Source organism: Schistocerca gregaria, chromosome 5 (assembly GCF_023897955.1).
Source record: "Schistocerca gregaria isolate iqSchGreg1 chromosome 5, iqSchGreg1.2, whole genome shotgun sequence".
Taxonomy (NCBI): Eukaryota; Metazoa; Arthropoda; class Insecta; order Orthoptera; family Acrididae; genus Schistocerca; species Schistocerca gregaria.
In genome coordinates this window covers 263,623,527-263,645,544 of record NC_064924.1, presented here as the reverse complement: position 1 = coordinate 263,645,544, position 22,018 = coordinate 263,623,527, and the positions used below count along the sequence as shown (strand labels likewise).

At 37.9% G+C, this 22,018-nt stretch overlaps 1 protein-coding gene across 1 annotated transcript in view; it reads left to right on the top strand.

Moving 5' to 3' along the window:
* Nucleotides 1-22,018, top strand: part of LOC126272544 (myosin-VIIa-like) — a 332,006-nt gene that overhangs the window by 249,623 nt on the left and 60,365 nt on the right. Inside the window, exons 31-32 of the mRNA XM_049975462.1 lie at nucleotides 895-1,153; nucleotides 17,966-18,103. Coding sequence (XP_049831419.1) covers nucleotides 895-1,153; nucleotides 17,966-18,103 — 397 coding nt within the window. The remainder of the gene's footprint in view (nucleotides 1-894; nucleotides 1,154-17,965; nucleotides 18,104-22,018) is intronic.

The window sequence follows — 22,018 nt, the reverse complement described above, 5'->3', positions numbered from 1 at the left end:
TTTATGGCAGTACATTTGTCAGACCATCTCCATCATTATTTTCCCAATTCTACTTCTGTTTCAATTTCATCTTCTAACTGTTTCTTTAAATTATGTATTTATTGCTGAATTCTATTTCTTAGATATTGTTGTTCTAGAACTCATACTTTTATCTATATTCAAGAACCTTGTTTATCCAGATTAGGTGAAACTGGACATGATCCAGATTAGCAAAAATCCACATAATATGGAAAGAGTCTACTAAATTCAATAATTCTAATGTGTGCTACAAATATGCAAACCTTTTGCCCTTGAACTCTATAGCTACTGTAGTGTAGTCACGTTTATTTACTGAAATAGAGTGTAAGTTTCTTCTGTTTCAAGCTTCGGTAGTGTTTGAAGTAGCAGGACTGTGTAGATGTATAATATGTAATCAACAGGACCAAATAAATAAATAAATAAATAAATAAAATCTTCTGTGTACATGTTTGATGTTCTTTGCCTTGGTCCATTGATTGCAGAAGGGAACAAAAAAATAAATCCAGATAACTGGAAAGTTGGATTAATGTGGGCCAAATAAACAATGTTCCTTTGTAAATATATGTTTGGTGGAAAATGATGATGACCTTGTAAGCTGGAAACCTGTTAACTAAATAATTACATTTTTATTTATTTCATTGACTTCTGTAAGTGAAGCAATTACTGAATATGTATTGAAAAGTAGTTCAATAGACTCTGGTGGCTGAATAATTATGGTATTATAATTATTAGTATATGATTGCTTTTTTAAGTAGTTTCCTTTCTTATCTGTGGGTTTGTTATTTGGCTTCTGAAAGAAAATCGCCTTATCAACACCATCACAACTGACTTAGTTACAATAAGTATAATACTGTAATACAGAGTATCTTTCCACAGGGAAAGTCAAAGTGTGGCACCACCAAGAGGTCAAACACTTAAGGAAGCTCGCAGAGTTGGTATTGAGGAGTTGTGGCGCCACACCAGAGAGCCTATCAAGCTAGCATTGCTGAAGAAGGTGGCTGACAACAGTGACCTGTCCAATATTGCATGCATAGCTTTCACAAATATTCTCAAATACATGGGTGATCAACCAAGCAAAAGACCCCACAATGGAAGTGAATTCACAGACAAAATATTTAGCTGTGCATTGAAATATGTAGGTATATTACATCAAATGATAGTTAAATTTCATTTTTTATGTATCTTTAAATACTCCACATTCTGGTCATTTAGCTAGTCACTCTGTGTATTATCACTGGGTTTCCCGATGTAAAATTCCATCAATGTGGTATACTGCACAATAAAACTCTTTAAAAAATCAGTTTTAAGAATGATACACACTGATTCTGGAAGATAAATTGCCCCTGAATCCAGATCTTATTTCATAATTTCTGAACCAGCCTCAATTTTCATGTAATAATGGTTTTTACAAATTCTTGTAGCATCCTATATATCTGGCAAAATAACATGATCCCACAAAAACACTTTCAAATGCAAATAGCAAAAAATCTGTAGGTACACTAAAGAATGTAATAAATGAGTAATATAAGAGTTAAAAAACTGAAGAAGAATCATATCTAGAAACATTTATTTTGTGGTTTTCTTTTATAATTGCTTCAGGAACATCACTTCATAAGCAGTAGTGAGACAACCTTGAGGTACTTCATTTGCCTTTGTAACACTTTCCCATTTGAGAAATGACCTGGTGGAACTGTTCTCCATGTTCGTCACTCACACTACTAAGATTTTCCAAGAAAACTGCAGATGATTATTCAATAAATGTGGTTTAAGCTGCATACCGTATGTTAGTATTATCCCAGTAGCTCTTGTACAATCTTGTGATAGCTCTCTGTTTTACAGTTGCCTAAAATGTTTGCACAGATGCTTGTGAAAGATAGCCACACCACTCTTTCAACATCACTCAAGAAATTAAGCAAATATTCATGAGGCATTAATTCTATAATTTTCTGTCTTGCAAAAATGTCCTCCTTTCCTTTCACCTCAGTAATTGTTGGAAACATCTCTCACAAGTACATGAATTCATGTGAAGGTTTGTCCATGGCTTTCACAAGGTTTTTAACTAGGCCCAATTTATTGTTCTGTGTAGGTAGATACACAATTATGGGGTCAACAAGAGGAGTGTCATGCCACCTTTTTTGTAGAAATATTCAGAAAAAAACAGCTTTGTGGTCATGATAACCACTCATTTTTGTGTTGCAAAGAAGAAGATTCCATCCTTTTAATCATTAAGCTAAAAGCTGAAACTTTTGCTTCAACAAATTTAAATCACAAATAGTTGTTGAAATCCCTCTGAGACAAAAAGTATGACTTATATGATTCACAGTAGTCTTGAAATGTTCGACAGGCCTGCATATCTTCTTTGTTGTTTCCTGTGTGTTTGACATTGTATTGATCTTCACTCGCTGTCAAATTCTCTCGAGACACTGGTATCAGCAATTCTTCACTGTGACATACAACCTTTATAGCAGATGATAAATTAAAATATTTTACAGTTTTCCTTGTTTTCATTGTGATTCTGTGTGTTTTTTCTGATAAAAATAGAAGTTCTTTGTGTTGTTCATTGGTTCCCTCCAAATCATGGGAAAACCAAAAGTCACATGTGATCTGATCCTTTTACCTTATTTCCCAACGTTACATCCAAGATAAAGTTTGCAGCATTTCTTTACAAGATGATTAAGTTTCTGTTTTTACAATTTCAGAGGTAACTCTCCATAGATATAAATAAAAAATTGCACTATTTACATAGGTACAGCATTTCTTTTTCCAAACTGATACAAAACACAAACCACACATCTTCATTAACTTAGCACAACAAGTGGCTACTTCCAACAGTTGTCAGAACTTTCAGTGCTGACATGCGAGTGACAGCAAACACAATGTGATTTCAAGTATGACTCATCCATTCACCTGCATTATGTTTATGTGTGGCTCATAGAGATGATTTTACAGTATAGCTAATTTACGAGCTTTTGAGATTCCTCTCTTTTACGCATGCTCCCATTCATCCACCAACAAAGCACACCAACCAATCACTGTGATGATGCTGTCTGTACATGAGTCATTGTTTGGCCTGACCAACTACTTAAATAGTGATTGTCACTGTGGATGGGTATATTTAGGTGTCTGCATTATTGTTCATGCATGAGTGTGTACGTGAATGAGAAAGAATGATAGAATGACAGCCAATAAAGTCTCTATATTGTGATGTGTGTTAATGAGCTAACATGCCCTTACATTTTTAAGCTGTCATGTTAAATTTGACAAATATCAATTTTGACAGGTTTGAAATTTTGAAATTATATCTTATATTCCTTAAATATTACAGAAAGGATCATGAAGCACTTTCCAAGGACAATAAGGATAGCTGTGAAAAAATAAAATCATAGTGTAATACTTTTAAAAACATGTTTGAATTGATAGCGTAACTTCCAAAAATATGTGTTGTAATAGGAAGTACACAGAAGCCCCTGAAGTACTGTGTGTCCCAAAATGCCCTTTGCAAGTTCAATGTCATATAACTCATCTTGTAATTAACTTAGATAAAAGAGTAAAGTTTTCTGATGCACCACCTCAAAAAGATATTTTCTTTTTCTGTAGTCGAGTTTTACATGCACTTCCCTTGTGACACATACAGTATCTAATCAATATTTTTACTTGGTCCAAACCTGTCCTAACATATCAGTGTCAACTGTATTACTATCAACAGATAGTCCTTACCTACAAATTAGCCTTGCCATCATTCTGCAGGTGTCTTCTTCAGAACACAAACCTTTCAGCAGAAGAAACAATAGCCATACACAATATCAAAATAAGTCCTGACCTAATCATCCTATCTGCAGAGAAAGGTTCAACTCCTGTTGTTATGAATTACAGTGACTACCTGGCAGAAGGCCTCTGCCAATTACATGACTCCTCTCCCTGTAACCTGTGCTAGAGTAATCTCATCCCAGAAGTTCAATACAACCTCCAATCTCTGCTTAAAGCCAGAATTAAGGTTCATTGATGTTATCTTCACGATCTGGATTCTGAGTCAAGACACCCTATCTTTATTCCTTTCCAACATCAACAACTTCTTCTCTCCTACCTGCTTCACCTGGACCTCCTCAATCCAGTCTGCCATGTTCCTAGATACTCACCTTCTCCTCTCCAATAGCTCCATCTGAACCTCTGCCCACATTGAACCCAGCAACATTACCAGTATTTCCACTGCTATCACCCCTTTCACACCAAAAAATCTCTGCCACACTGCATGAACACCTAGGGATGACATATCTTCAGTGACAAGAATTCCCTTGCCCAGTATGCTGGGAGTCTCACAGACAGGCATTAGCCCCTCAGATCTAGTCTGCTAAAAGATCTCCTGCGCCATTTCCCCTCACACTCCCAATCCACCCACCACCCCCAAGAATTAGCCATGAAGGAGTGCCCCCTTCATCACCCCAGACTGGAACAACTGAATCACATCCTTCGCCAGGGCTTTAATTACCTATCACCATGTCCTGAAATGAGGGACATGCTACCAGAGATCCTTCGCACCCCTCCTAAAGAAGTGTTCTGTCACCCACATAACCTCCACAACATCCCAATTCATCCCTACATCACTTCCAATCCAACCCCCTTGCCACAAGCATCATTTCCCTGCAGAAGATCCAGGTGCAAGACCTGCCAAATCCACCCACCCAGCGCTTCCTATCCCATGCCTGTCATAGGTTTATTCAACCTCACCAGGGGCTGGGCCACCTGTGAATGCAGCTATGTCACTTATCAGCTCTTTTGCAAACATTACACAGCTTTTTATGTTGGCCAGGAACAAAATAGACTACCCTGTGGCACAATGTTCAGCTGAGCATAACATGGTTGATTTTAATGGCTGCTTCACTACTCAAGCCATATGGATCCTCCCCTCCACCAGCAGGTTTTCTGAAATTCACAGATGGGAGTTATCCTTAAAACACATTCTCTGCTCTCGTAATTATCCCAGTCTCAAACTATGGTAACATACTGTCCTCAGACCCTCCACGCCACAGTTTCCACCCACTCTGTCCTATCACCTCCTTCCCATTCTCATCTCCAACCCTCTTTGTTTACCACCCACTGCCAAAGCACCAGTCAATCTTTCTCGAATCCTTTCCTTTTTTGCTCCATTTTCCCCATCTCTCTGTCCCATGGCCTCCTGACCCTGTACCTGTTGGCATTCTAGTCCCCGCACACATTCTCAGACTGCTCTCCTCTCTCCCCCCACCCATACACACTGCTATCCCTTTCTTGATCCCTCCAGATTGGTGCTTCTATCTCACTTGATAGTTGCATTCTGGCCTGAGCTGCCAGAGTTGGCATTCGTGGGTGTGTGAGATGTGCTTTTATTATTAATTTGTCCCTTGGGTTGCATTCTGAGTAAGTACTTGCTTGGAGCATAAATTCATAGCATTTTTCCATAAGTTTAATATAATAACAGATACACATAATGGAGACTTTAGTGATCAATAATATATTCTTCTTTACTATTTACAATACTCTACAATCACTTGGGTAACTTTTCAATTCCACAACAGTAAAAATGATGTGGTTCTAAGGTGAAGAACTCATTGAGTTATGTTTGGAACAGATTTTCATCCAGAAGGGAAGATACGAAGATCCTTGAAGGTTCTTTGATGGAGAGTGGGGAAGGTGCAAATCTAAGAGTGCTAGATTAGATGAATAAGGTGGGTCTGGAATGACTTCCAAACTCAACTCCTGTATAGTGTTTGTTATCAGTCTAGAGGTCTTTGTATGGGGAGTTGCTGCTTTGTTTGGACTCATCAATTTCTTTCTTTTCCTTTGCTAGGATGTAGACATCATTTATTGTCACCAGTAACGATACAGGATAGGAATGGCCGGTGTTTCGCACGAGTCAATTGATGACAAGCAAGGAGAGATGCACATAAGGCCACCCACAGATTTGATTTTGGCTTAGAGCATGCAGTACCCATACACTCCACCCAATTTTTGAATCTTCCCCATTGAATGTAAATTTCGCATGATGGTGGACTGATCACAGTTCATCCTATTTGCCAGTCCTTGCATATGCTGACTTGGATCATTGTGGATTAATGTGTTTACAAGATTTCCTCAAACCCCTAAGGTCTTTCTAAATGTAGAGTTTTATGTCCACCACAGGACACACACACTCGACTGAATTGATGAATTGTTTCTTCACAAATTTCTGTTGATTTGAACAAACAACCTAAATGTACTTGGAGAGTCTTCCAGATTAAACAGCAAATAAACACTTCTTCTGTAATTACTAGAGGGCATAAAAGTCTGTTCTTGCCACTGCCAAGAATGAAGTCACTTGTTACCCTATATAGCGGAAACAATAAAAGTTAAGTTCTGAAATGCTACTTGTCCAGTTATCGTGAATGCTCCATTCTTTTATGAGTACAAGTGATTTCAAATTAAACTTCCTCATTACAATCCCCAAAATGATGTACTAGTCAATACCTGCCTAGCTGGTAGTTTCTAGTTAGTGTGATGTCTTGGCCAGAAGAGCGGAGGTGAATGGTGGACTGGACAATGACGGCTGTGGTGGCGGTGACTCTGGTGGTGATTATCAGTTTTTGGCAGTGATATCACTGCTGTCTGCTGCTTCAGTGGGAGCTTAAATCCTTGCTTCACAGAGGATTACTTCATTTTGATTGGCTGTAGAGCTGGGCTGCAGTAGCAGAACATAGTGCCAATCTGAGCATACCGATTCTAGATGCATGTAATGATTGTGGTGTCAGTGCAACCTCTGGAATTGCCCTCTGCTGGCCTCCCTGCTGGCTTTCTCACCTTACTCTGCAGAGCCATGGGTGTTTGAATATTGTGGCCAGACATTTGGCCACTGGTGTTCCATGGTAGATGCGCCACAGAACAGAGAATTCCTAATGTCAAAACAATCCTCAAATCGAGAAAACCATTTCCTTGTTTTTCTGTCCAATGGAATTATTCTCATACATGGTGCAAATGTTTCTGGCTACCTCTGCTACTGTCATCCTTCTACTGAAGTCAAAACAGAAGAATATGTCAGAAATATTCCAATTTCTTCCCTTGGCACTCAATTTTCTAGTGTCCACAGCTCCACTCACTATCTCCAAATGATAAAATGGCAATGTATGAACTAAAATAGCAACGGCGAACTATAAATAAAAAATGACAATTGAAGAATAAACCCATAGCAACTGGAATGTCAACATCAAAAACAAAAACACTATGAACTTATGCACCAACCTAATAGTTCTCAATTGGACTACATTGAAGCCTTCTGTAGCTTTGTTATCAGCTGAACTTCCAAACGTGAAAACAATGTCTCTCTGCTTGTTCATGATTATGTTCCATTTTATACAAGTAATCAAAATAGTTACAAAAGCGTTAACAAAAATGAGGATAGGAAATCATCACCTGTAACTGATTGATGGTGCATAATCCAGCTGTGGAAAGTTATTACTAATTTTCAATGTTCCACTCTTTCTTTGGTTTAATTAGACACTCTTACAAACACCAAATGCATCCACCTGTGTGTGTGTGTGTGTGTGTGTGTGTGTGAGAGAGAGAGAGAGAGAGAGAGAGAGAGAGAGAGAGAGAGAGAGAGAGAGGTGTAGCAAGCAACACCTCTGTGCTGCTGTGTCTCAGTGTGATGGACCAATAAGCTATGTGTGGCTTGTTGCCTTTGATTTCATTCAGGAACATCTGTTGTAGCAATACTCTCTAGAGACTTTTGCCAGATGTGGCATCAATAAGGGCTATCTATGAGCAGGAAAAATTATCATATAGAATGTTCTGATAATTTCAGAATGTGATTGCATTATTTTACATTGTGAATAATTGAAATCTACATATCTTTGAGAGTGAAAGATGAATATATTTACCAATAATAAAGTGTTGTTTTACACTGAAGTGCCAAAGAAACTGGTATAGGCATGCATATTCACGTACAGAGATATTTAAACAGGCAGAATACAGTGCTGCAGTTGGCGACACCCATATAAGACAACAAGTTTCTGGCGCAGTTGTTAGATTGGTTACTGCTGCTATAATGGCAGGTTATCAATATTTAAGTAAGTTTGAATGTGGTATCATAGTTGCAACATGAGCAATACGACACAGCACCTCTGAGGTAGTGATGAAGTGGGGATTTTCCCATATGACCATTTCACAAGTGTACTGTGAATATCAGGAATTTGGTATAACATCAAATCTCTGACATCGCTGTGGCCGGAAAAAGATCCTGCAAGAATGGGACCAATGATGACTGAAGAGTCATTCAACGTGATAGAAGTGCAACCCTCCCACAAATTGCTGCTGATTTCAATGCTAGGCCATCAACAAGTGTCAGTGTGTGAACCATTCAACAAAACATCATCAATATGCGCTTTCAGAGAAGAAGGCCCACCCGCGTACCACGGATGACTGCACAACATGAAGCTTTACGCCTTGCCTGGGCCCATCAGTACCGACATTGGACTGTTCGTGACTGGAAACATGTTGCCTGGTCAGACAAGTCCCATTTTAAATTGCATTGAGCAGATGGACATGTATGGGTATGGAGACAACCTCATGAATCCATTGACCGTGCATGTCAGCAGGCTCTGTAATGGTGTGGGGCATGTGCAGTTGGAGTGATATGGGACCCCTAGTATGTCTAGATATAACTCTGACAGATGCAGTTGGAGTGATATGGGACCCCTGGTATGTCTAGATACAACTCTGACAGATGAGACATATGTAAGCATCCTGACTGATCACCTGCACACATTCATGTCCATTGTGCATTCCAATGGACTTGGGTAATTCTAGCAGGACAATGTGACACCCCACATGTCCAGAATTACTACAGAGTGGCTCCAGGAATACTCTTTTGAGTTTAAACACTTCTGCTGGCCACCAAACTCCCCAGACATGAATATTATTGTGCATGCCTTGCAACTACTTCAGACATTAGTCAAGTGCCCGCCAAGTCATGCAGTACAGTTCTTCACATTCATGGGGGGCACTACACTATATTAGGTGGATGTACTGCTTTTTTTGGCTTTTCGGTGTACTTTTAGATTGAATACATTAGCTAAGTTTCTGTGTCTCTAATTATTCTTAAGGATGCTTTCTTCTGATTTGGTAGCAAAACAGATTTTATGCTAACATATTATATCATTTTCTTTTGTAATTTTCAGCTTTGTAGACTTTTTTTAGCATTCTCCCATCCAACCTCTCATAGAGCCAGTTAACTAGATTCTAGTGCTGCAAATTTCCCAGGAGAACTTTTGCGATGTTCGAAGGCAGGAGGTGAGGTACTAGCAGAAGTAAAAGTGGGCAAACACTTCAGGTTTGAATTCCAGTTTGGCACACAGTTTTAATCAGCCAGCAAGTTTCAATGATTTTTATTTTAAATATAATTACAGTCTTGCAGCATATAGATAACTACTGTTGCTTAACAAGTGCCAGTGTATTAAGCAAGCTACAGTAAATATACAGCAACTAATAAGTCTCTGGGAAGCAGCACCTTTTCCAAAATAGCTGATATTGCACTATACATTTCATCATACCTATTCTTGCCTTTGTATCCACAAATAGAAAATATCAGTCAAATGCTCGTCAATGCATGAGCCTCCCTAAAAATTGGCTTCCTATGATGCCTCTGTACACACACACACACACACACACACACACACACACACGACTGCAGTCTCAGGCAACTGAAAGTGAAACTGAAACTGGTTTCAGTTACCTGAGACTGCAGTCATGTGTGTGAGTTGCATTTGCATGAGGGAGAGAGAGAGAGAGAGAGAGAGAGAGAGAGAGAGAGAGAGAGAGAGAGAGAGAGAGTCTAGTGTTGAGAAGGCCTTATTGACTGAAAGCTTTAGTTGTGAGAGAGTTTTTTGTTGTGGCTTTCTGCGACTCAGCATCTCAGCTATATGATGAGTAGCAACTTTCCTTCTCATAACTGTTACATTCCATCCTGGATTTTCCATTGTTTGATCATTACATTATAATTATTCTTTGGGTTTATAGCGATTTATGTTTTGAAATATTTGAATTTGCATGTTGTATAACTAAGAGGCTAAAAATATTTTTTATAAAGGTTTACATAGTTGTAGTGGAAGGGGAATTGAAGTCAAATGCAGATGTATATTCTTTGCGCTCAAAAGTTGGACTGCTGGGAACTGCAGAGGTTCCTGGTATAGCTTTGATTTTAGCATAGGCTGTATGTTTAGACAGCTTGTATGTGTCATGTTCCCTGTCATTTAACTTTTCCACACTAAGAATATAAATGTGGACTTGACTTGGATGCCCATTCACAGCAATTTTGTTGTGCCTTTATTAAAAAGCTATTTTTAGTCTCTTACTTATACAACATGAAAATTAGAATAAATCAAAAAACAAATCTCTTTAAACCCAAAGAACAGTTATAATGTAATAAATTACACAATGTTGAGATGACAGTACTATCATGACCTCATTAGACAAGCAAGATTTAAAATCTCCCTGATTTGTTCTTATATCTTTTGGATATTACTTCACAACTGTAAGTGTTATAGTTTGTCTGTACATAAACATAATCTATTCTTTGTTTTCTTTTGGCTCCAGTCACATGCACCTATACATCTATAATATGTATGGCTTAACAAAATAGGTGACAGTGGACTTAATAAAGTTCTATAGACCAACTGGAGCAGCTTTTTCGTTGATTAAACAAAGTTACATAGCACATGGAGAAACTAATACATGCAGAATTCCTATGTACATTACTGTTTGTTACATTATATTTTGGATTTTGTTTCACAAACATTATTATCTGTAGTATGTACACAGTGCAGATGGTTAGTCTTTTATATTTTCTGGAGATTTCTGTACAGGACTCTCTCCTGTTTACCTTGGCTACCATTCTTACTATCTTTTTTGGAGTCTGTAGCCCCATCCAATATCTCAGTACTATACTGAAGAACTGGATGTATCACTCTAAAGTATATTTGTCTCAAGCTATGACAGTCCAGGAAGGCTGAGACCCTTTTCTGTAGATATACATTTGTACTGATTTCCTTGCAAACATAGTCTGTATCCGTCTTTCCATGACAGTTGCTCACCAACAATTACACCCAAAAATTTGTGTTTGTTTGTTAGCTAAGGGCCAGTAGAGGTGTAAATAGAGTTATCTTCTGATTACAGCTAAGCATAAATTGCATCGCCAGCTTATGAGGCCCGCGTTTGTTCTATGTGGTTGTGTGCTGTTATAAACATGGTCATGTGCATGAATACTGTGCTACCTACTTGCAAGCACATGCCATGCTGAGGTGTCCACAATAGCAGTGCTGTGTCCATGGATGCACACACAGTGCCTGGCACATAAGAGGTGGCACCTGCTGAAGATTCTGGGGGACAACCTGTCATCCTGTTTGGTTGCTATCTGGAATATTTTTCAGACATGTGCAGTGAGAACAGATTGGTGTCTGCCTTGGAGGCCCTGTTGCTGGTGAAGGCAGATGATGACCAAAGCTGAGCCACCCAGGGACATGGGTGTACAATTCATTGATGAGTAGCTGAGACATAGCACAAACCATTGATGTATGGGTTTCTGCCTGTCATTTTGAATTTTGTTCTTATCCGAAAATAATTATACTTTGTTCTGTTGTTGTGCTCAAGTATGTCACTGCACTAGATAACTTCAGTTTGTTTATTTACAAAAAATGTATGTAATTTAAATACGTATAGAGAATATATTGTTAAGCATTTGTGCTGCACAAACACCTCATGACAGATTCTGTATGGCCTATCTCATGTATAAGTCTTATTACTCATTTCCGTGATTGCAACAATCTTTTTAAGTGGATATTAGCTGTATAGCAATGCAATTCAGTTAAGAAAGGGGTAAACCATTCCATAGTAAAATATTTTTAAAGTTTGACTGGGAACTGTCTTTACAAGGTGTCTAATGAGATATACACCACCACAGACTTTTTGACATGCAAAGTTAATGTAGTTTGTCCACCACAGACTTCATCAGTGTACACACCTAGAAATTTGCAGCTGCCAGTTTCTGTTGCTGAGATGATAGGTGTGTTCTTTACATTGGTATGGTAATAACAGCCAATAACTGAGACTTGGTGACCTTTACCTTGAGGCCCTGATCATTAAAGTATTTTGTTAATTCTGTTAACAAAGCTATTTTGTACCATAGAATATGACTGAGGCATAATTTGCATAGCTTATAATGTGGGAGTTAATGGGTTGTCCAGTGTCATTAATATATGTGAGAAAGGTACCAAGGATTGAGCCATTAGTTATATCTTGTATTAATGTTTCACTGGTGGAGTGAAATTTTATAATTTTTTCATAAATTTGTAAATCAATTTAGTGCATTGCTTACAGTTCAAAAAGTATGTTGATGTAAGATGCATGGATGAAGTCTCCATATTATGACTTAAGCTTCTTTAGAAGTAACCTAGGCTTACTGTGTCAAACTACTTGCCAGGCATGAGGCTATACATGCAGTTTGCATCCTTTGGTCCAACAGACAGGGAAATTCATGGAAGAACTATGTAACTGCTGTGGTCACATTTAGCCCTTATGTAAAGAAATCTATAAGTGGTTCATTTTTTGTGAGTACTAAGCCGGGACAAGATAATACTTTCAACTATCTTACGGAAGGTGGGGGTTAATGATACTGGTCTGTAGTTAAAGACAACTTCATTACTTCCTGTTTTCTGCATTGGCTTCATGATACTCATTTTTAAAACAGCAGGATGATGATGAGCTACATTTTGCAAAGCTAATTTAACAACTGTTTTAACTGTCTGTGTTAATCCATCTTCTATCTTATGATGTTTTCTTATATAATATAGTTTGGAAAAATTTTGCAGTATAAAATATTGATTTCATATCCTCATTATTGAAACAGGGCGTATACACAGACAAGGAAAAAAAATTCCCAGATTTCTCCTGGATTTCCTGGTTAAAAATACTCTTTCTCCCGGGTGAAACATAGTTTTCCCCTGTTAACTGACAGTATATTTTTTCTCAGAACTGTATATTTTCTCTCAGAACTGTATAACTTATCAATCCTTTGAATGGTTATGGTTTTGTACATGGGCATAGAATTTCCCAGCGCTTTAGAAAACGAAACTCAGGGGAAAAAATATCTTTTGGAAAGATGATTGATGAGCAGTAACATGTACGCTGCCTATTTTCGTATTACAAAAGTATAAATTTGAATTCCACCAAACACCGCATGTTATTTTCCAAAGCACTGAAATTGAGATTGCAATGTGTATTTGTAAGCCAGTCATAGCTCATGTCATGTGATCTTGCCAGCCGATGACAGTGGATATTCAGAGCTTCAGACACATGGTGTAGCCAGCCAATAGTAACATCACTGTTAAGTAGTGCGAAGAACACATGAACAGGGAAAGTTAATGGTTTAAATTGATATTAAAAACAAAGATTCCAAGACTTACCAAGCAGGAAAGCGCCGGTAGATAGGCACAACGAATAAAACACACACACAGAATTTCGAGCTTTCGTAATCGGCGGCTGCTTCGTCAGGAAAGAGGGAATGAAAAGGAAAGATGAAAGGATGTGGGTTTTAAGGAGAGGGTAAGGAGTCATTCCAATCCCGGGAGCAGAAAGACTTCCCTTAGGGGGAAAAAAGGACAGGTGTACACTCGCGCACACACACATGTACTTCCACACATACACACACACACACACACACACACACATATATATATATATATATATATATATATATATATATATATATATATATATATATATATATATGACATGTCTGCTTGTGTCTGTGTATGTGCGGATGGATATGTGTGTGTGTGTGTGCGAGTGTACACCTGTCCTTTTTTTCCCCTAAGGGAAGTCTTTCCGCTCCCGGGATTGGAATGACTCCTTACCCTCTCCCTTAAAACCCACATCCTTTCATTTTTCCCTCTCCTTCCCTCTTTCCTGACGAAGCAACTGCCAGTTGCGAAAGCTCGTAATTCTGTGTGTGTGTTTGTGTGTTTTGTTCATGTGCCTGTCTGCCGGCGCTTTCCCGCTTGGTAAGTCTTGGAATCTTTGTTTTTAATATATTTTTCCCATGTGGAAGTTTCTTTCTGTTTTATATATAAGCTTTCACATGTAATATTAGTCTCTAAGGCCAATATGCTGAAGAGAAGATAAGCTTTCACATATAATGTTGGTCTTTTATGCACATATTACATTTTAAGATATATCACACAAATGTGCCAGTAATTTTTTTAACGACGACATAAAAGTGTGATCTTCTGGGCTATAAATTCTTCTAAATGGCTTGTCATCAAAAATCTGATTTTTAAATGAGTCCCAGATTCCCAGTGAAGTAGGCATCAACCTGATATTAAGCTTTTCAATGTGGTTTCAGGATGTAAATTTCCTTGGGTACCAGTACTTTGTTATCTCATGTCTGGTTCTTTGTTATGGCATAATGCCATACATGCTAGAAGATGAAAACGTACACTTGAAATGCACCGGACAGTTGAAACTAGCTCATAGTTTGCAATTAAACCCTTTGTTTCAAATATATTGCCTGTCTCATCGAAAAGATTCATAAAAGAAAATTTCTTCAGCAAGCCAATAAAAATAGCTTCATTGTTCTGCATGGCAATTAATGCTGGACTGTCAGAAATGTGAAAATAAAATAAAAGCTGAAACTAATAACATATTTTAGCCTTTCGTAATTATGTGAATGATAGCTCCCGGCCAAACAAATCAATTTTGTTTTCATTTGACGTCAGTGCAGTAGACAAAGAGGAAACAGCAAAGTCACTAAATGTAAACACAGGTCACATGGAGACAACCCACTTCCCCATTATAACTCAGACTGCTCTGTGCATCAGACCCGTATCTACGATATTTCCGAACTGGTGGTGTCGCTTGAGCGTTTGATATAAGACGTCTAAAACTTAAAAAATTGACTTTTCAAAAATATGTTCATTTTGTAGTGCACATCTTTCTGAAGGGTCTGATACACAAAACATACGTGTCCGAGGAATTGTAAGACATGTTATTTGATCTTAAGTGTGCCAAAGTGCAGCGCCACACCTCTTCACACAGCATTCTTCTATCGCTCACGTCACTGTATTTTGGTCTGTGGAATTGAAATGTGTATATTTTATACCCATATTCAGGACAGTAGAAATTAAAATGTCCTATGGTGCCTCTTCTGCTTCCAGTCAGCCGGTTTGCATCCTGCCTCTCTTTTTTCTTATTTTACAAAAACTCTTCAGAAGATTTGCACTCTTTATTCCCTATTAGCTAACAACTTGCTGCTTTGTGTGACATAAAATTAAGTATAGGATACATAAAACCAGTAAAGAGAAGAGACAAGCAGGACAGTACACATTTCTTGAATCCTTAGCTCCAAGAATTTTTTTCTCTCTAATCTTGCTGAGCTTTACATGACATGCTTTCCATTCTGCAAAATGATCTGTTACCTTATAAAGTTTGTCAAACGTTTTGCTACATGAAAAATAGAAATGTCGTCATATAATACTGAAAAAGCTATAACTACAAACAGGCCCAAGCCTGGTGTGGTTTCTCGACCTGATTATCTGTATTTTGTTACTGTCTGCAAGATAAAACAAAATAGGTCTTTATATTACTGCAGCAATTGTAACACACACCAAATAAACGAGACTGTTTTGGCAGAAATGGACTTTTTTATAACACGGCAGAATATAATTCACGAAGTACCAATATCAAATGCCTATTAGGCCTACTACAAGCAAAAAGCTTTGTATTAGGAAATAGTTTTACTCTTCATTCATACGCTCCAGTTTCTCGAGCATGAGATCGAAAAGTAGTAGTGCGTAATTTTTATATAAATTTGGAATTGTCATATTCTTCCATAATTCAAGTGATGTCACCATTTCTTCTCCTTCCTTGTTCTAACAAACAATGATGTCATCACTAATTCTGTATTTATTCCTGCCAATGTCAAAGCTTATTTGTCGGTTAACTTCACTAACTCTGCCAGAATCACCATTTTAGTTATCCCGCGATTATTCTCCAGTTAGGCATTGTTATATGTTCGTACAACGCGTTTTCCACGCTACTTCCAGAATAGACCTTAAAGCGGCTGCTAGCTGGAGACTGTACAACTGGTCTTGCTATTATAGCGATCTGGCCAAAAATTTTCTGTCAAAATTTCATTTTCTTGGATACACCGAGAAGATAATACGTAATCTTTCTTACCTGTTGTTCTTGTTAGTTGTTTATTCGCACCCTGGCAGTCTGAATCTATGGATTTCACTGGTAATCATAACAATGCTCATCATTTGAAAACCCAATCAACCGCATAATCAGACAGTGGTTGGCTTTCTTTCGTTTGGCTGTAGTCTGCTCAGCTCGTATAGCCCCTTTTGTCTGCAGGATGGATGAGGATTCCACTGACAGAGACATCACATACACTATGCACACATTCACAAATCAACTTATGATTCATTCAGAAATCAGCTTAGGATGTGTTCAATAATGTTCAAAAACTGACAGGGACACGTTTCAAAGTCATATGAATTGTTAACAGTTGTGACGTCATGCTCATCAGAGGCAATTTGTTGTTACGAAGCATTGCATAGTCTTCCTAAAGCCTTTGACATGTTTTGCTGCTGGTAGACACTTGTTTGAGCACTGTGTTTTGTTGCTGTATATGGCGCATTTCCTTTGCAATTTAAGTTTTATTTTAGTTTTTTCTCTTGTTCATGTTTTATTGCTGCAGTATTATTCTGCAGTAGCAGGATACAGTAATATCCTTTGTTAGAGTATTGGTTCTTACCAGTCAAAATTACAAAAATTTAACTGAGAACAAAAACAATGAAAAATTTCTGGAATTAAAAAAAAAATCCTGGGTTTTTCCCGGTTTTCTCCCAGATGAAAAAACTCCCGGGTTTCTTCTGGATCTCTCGGTTGTCCCAGGTCATAGACACCCTGTGAAAAGATGGTCAAGTTAAGTGGGATTTCAGAAGCAGGTTGACAGATTCAAAGAAAGTTTCTTCAACAAAAGGCATACTGGAAACAAATATTGAGAAAAATGTTTTGCAAGTCTACATGAGGCACACAAATCTGTGAAAGGGAAATATGGATTTTGGGATAAATGGAAAAGAGGGAACTGGAAGCAATTAAAATGTCATGTTACAGAAGGATATTAAGTGTAAATGGGAGGTTTAACATGGTGAGAAAATGTTTGAATACACTTACCAAAAGAAGTTGAGAGGTTAGCGGGTGTGTGATAAGATTTCCATGAAAAGTTAAATCAGCATTGAAAGAATGTTGGAGATGAAATGCTGTGGTGTCACAAAAATATTAAAATATTTAAAACAGATTACTGAGTAGTTCATATTATGTTAGGGTAATAAATATATAGATATGAAGAGATTACTACAAAAAAGAAAGAGATGAAGGGTGGCATCAAACCAGTCTTTAAAGACACATGACTCCTCTTGTGCAAGAGGAGTTTGAGATATCTTATTTATAATGTAGTGTGATAATTTCGTTGTACATTATATTAGGAATTTACAACATGAAGTTATCAATGCATGGATAGCATTCAGTTATAAGACAGAACTTATGGCCAGTACTGACTTTCAGGATAAATATCAATACTACCAATATACATGCACTGTCCTAGATTTTGGAACTAATATTATTTCATTCTTTAGAGTGGAGAGAGTGGTAGACTGGGGAAGATTAACAAGGCAGGATAAGTCACTCAGATCACAGAATGAGAGGGACCCACCTTTTATGACGATAAGGGGAATAAAGTATTAGACAGAGGATAGTATCATGCAGAATAGAGGATGAAATGCATAAAATATTGTACTACATGTGATGCAGATTTCAGCTGTTTAATTACAATCATAATTTCTGCATTTTATTTTTAAGTATGTGATGCATCTAATTTTCTTTTTAGGATATTCTGAAGGATGAAATTTACTGTCAGATAATGCGACAGCTGACTGACAATAAAAACCACTTGAGTGAAGAACGTGGTTGGGAACTCATGTGGCTGGCAACAGGTTTGTTCTGTTGCAGCAAGATATTACTTAAGGTAAGTTCATAAGGTGTAGATATTTTTCCAGTATATGAACTATGATGCATTTTTGTCTTACTTCTCATCATCTCAATCTTGTTGTGTGATTTGAGCATAGTGACTCACCAGAATTATTCTGTATTTTATGGGCAGATATCAGGCAGAAAGTCACAATAAAAAAGGTAGTAGTTTGTGGTAGGATTCATATATCAGCATCAGTGTTCATAAGGCTTTTGTATAATATATGATGAATGTTACATGTTCAAAATTCATTTAAAAATATGTATAGTTAAGATCCCATAGGGTGTCACTGTGTTGAATGTTAACTGTCTGATAACAATTACTTTTGGAAATACTTAAATTGTGGCCTCTGCTATCTTTGGGTCATGGGGAAAATAACATAGGGAAGTATACACTATCATTAGAAATAACTTTTATAGAGACAGATTATAAAAAACTTATGTTTATCAATAGTCACATTGCATCTCCAATGCCTTTGCAGCCAAATATCAGAGGGGGTGGAAATAACTGCATGAAATTGTTTGTTTCTAAGCCCAGGAACTCACTTTATTAGTGAATTCAATAGTATGTTGTAGTTTGAACACTTCATTATTATACTTGCCCCTGTTGGCTGACTAAAAACTCACAGAGAACCTCTACGTTACCTACTTGTCATTGTTACCTAGATGAAAGCAGACACAAATGTTTCTGGAACTGTTGTTTATTAATGACCTACAGATGGCTTAGAAAATTATATCTAGACAGTCCTACAACTGGTTATTGCAAAAACAATTAATATCTTCCAGAATGAGATTTTCACTCTGCAGTGGAGTGTGCACTGATATGAAACTTCCTGGCAGATTAAAACTGTGTGTTGGACCGAGGATCAAACTCTGGACCTTTGCCTTTCGCAGGCATGTGCTCTACCAATGGAGCTACCCAAGCACAACTCACGACCCGTCCTCACAGCTTCAATTCTGCTAGAAGAGCTTCTGTGAAGTTTGGAATGTAGGAGATGAGGTACTGGCAAAATTGAATCTGTGAGGACAGGTCGTGAGTTGTGCTTGGGTAGCTCCATTAGTAGAGCACTTGCTTGCGAAAGGCAAAGGTCCCGAGTTCGAGTCTCAGTCTGGCACATAGTTTTAATCTGCCAGGAAGTTTCAGTTAATGTATTAATCTGACAGGGACTCATATAATTTCAGACAAGTGAGAAGGATCTCCTCATTCTATAAATTGACACTGATAGCCACACATTAAAAGAGTATAGCTGGACAATAAGCTAAAATAGAGCCAACACATAGGAAAACAACAATGGTTCTCATAGTATATTTTGCTTGAAGAATGCCTCACTGTATTGTCTTTATGATCAGGGTGCTGGCTCAATTATTATACATTTTCCACCTATTGTTTTATGGAATTATCAGTGAAGTTAAAGTCAATAGAGTATATAAACACATATCTTGTAGAAGCTTGTTCAGATAAAATGAAATTCATACCCCACTTTGTATTAAAATTACATTTAAATTGTGTATGTTATCGAGATAAAAATCAGTTCCATATGAACTGTGATTCATGTAACTATAACATCAGAAATAAAAATAATTTTCTTACAGATTTTGCCTCCTTGTGTAAGGTTCTGAGAAAGTTTCTGTGCTTTAGTGCAAAGGTTTTCAACAACCTTCCGCTAATTATAAAACAAGAAAATGGAAATCGTTAAACTTCAAATGCAAATAACATACCTGCTCAGCTACTCCAAGAAATTATCCAATTATCTACTTGTAGATACAGAAAGTGAAAATTACCATCAGCTATGCAGCAAGTAGCAATATTCATTGTAAACAGTCCTCTATTGTTACGGCAAAGCCAAATTTAATATCATGACAGACTGTAGGACCATAGAATAACTGCTAATATATAACATTGCCAGTATCAATTCTAAAATCGGTATCAACACATACATCTGTTTGCATGTGGTTGGAGGCCTCTATAAACATGATGAATAGAATGATATGGTGGGAAGATGTTTACTAGTTTATTGACTGATAGAAATTATGACACCAATAAACAAGAATAAACTGAAAATGTACTTAGAAATTTGATGAGAGTCAGAAATGTTCTTATGCTGACTGATCACTAAGCAAACGTAACATATGTGCAGTGAGTGACAGCATGTTGCAGCAGCTTACATGATTTATTGAGCATCTAGAGAGGCTTCTCAGCTTTTGGCAAGATCACTCCATTTCATTTCTTAAGACATACATGTACATACAGTACAATCAACCATTAAATTAAATTTAGCAATATTTCCACATCCTTTAATCCAAATACATAACATATCATGACTTTATTTACAACTACACCTAGAATGTATACACAACAGTTGCTCAACAGCAAGAGATGCACTAGGAGAGGTAGAATAGGGCCACATAGTCCCCAACCCCTTGGTAGTGACTATGTCTCAGGGGTGAATGTTTTCCAATGGGCCAGCTGGAGTGGGCAAGCGGTTCTAGGCACTAAAGTCTGGAACCGCACAACCACTATGGTCGCAGGTTTGAATCCTGCCTCAGGCATGGATGTGTGTGATGTCCTTAAGTTAGTTAGGTTTAAGTAGTTCTAAGTCCTAGGGGACTGATGACCTTAGAAGTTGAGTCCCATAGTGCTCAGAGCCATTTGAACCATTTTTGACTGTGTGATTACTCAGATAACATAAACGAGATCAAACTGATAATGGACTTAGGAATTTTAAGCAAGTCAGAAACACTTTTGTTCTGGACAAGTGTACTAAGCAAACCTGGTGCACACACGGTGAGTGACAGTGTATTTCAACAGCTTATTAATCTTGTGTGCATCCAAGAGGCAGGGCTCTGTATTAAGAACCCAGAGTTGCACCAAAAGAAAAAAAAAAAGTGCTGCTTGGCTTTTGGCAAGATGAATGAGTTTTATTTCTTAAAATGATGTAAACAAAGCACAGTCAGCCATTAACTCTTAAAATGATGTGAACAAAGCACAGTCAGCCATTAACCTAAATTTAGCAATATGTCCATGTTCTTTAATCCAAATACATAACATAATAGTGTCTGAGACTGTGTGGCAATGATGTCTTGTATCAGAGAGTCAGCACAGTACTGTTTGCTCATGTTAATAAGCACTGAAAAATCACACATCTGAGAAAATGAGAATGCCCCAGAAGTAACCAACTTAGAAAGCAAGTCTAGCTGCTGTTGATGCTGTTCAAGTAGCACCTGCAACTGCTACTACAACAACTGAATCAATGCTGAATCCATTGTTCTTATGGAACACACATAGAAAATGACCAACCTCATTGCCAAAAAGTGTGGTATCTATAGTTTTATTGCAAATAACAAGTATACAGAAAATACAATTGCAGTGACTAAGCACCAGAGTTTATGCACACATGTCAGGCACAATGGTAAAAACAGTCAGGCCAAGTCCAATAGCCGGCAAGTTCACCATAATAAATTATGGGACAGTCATACTTGGCAGACAGAACCTCAATGGAGCGGTAACAATATAGGAGAGAGTGGGGTGTGCTGCTGGTGTGCCACCATCCCCACTCAACCAGTGGTGGCACTGGCAGCAAATGAAAGAGGCACTCTCATTTCAATTTCTCCCCGGTGGCATCAAATTGCAATTGTGATGATCACAGCATTTATGAACAAGGCTCCACATCTCTACCCCCCTTTGGGGAGCTGGTGCCACCATCATCAGTGGGAAAATGCAAGAGGGTGAGAAGACAGGAGTGGCACCATAGACAGAATGGTGTAGCAGAGGAGGCTGTGGTGTGGCAATGGTGGCAGCAGTGGCACTGGGGGCAGCACCAGCAGCAATGGTGGAACAGCAGCTGTATGTTGGTGATGTTCAGCTTGATGACAACTGATGAGGCATTGCTGTTGTGCCACTGGACAGCTGCCT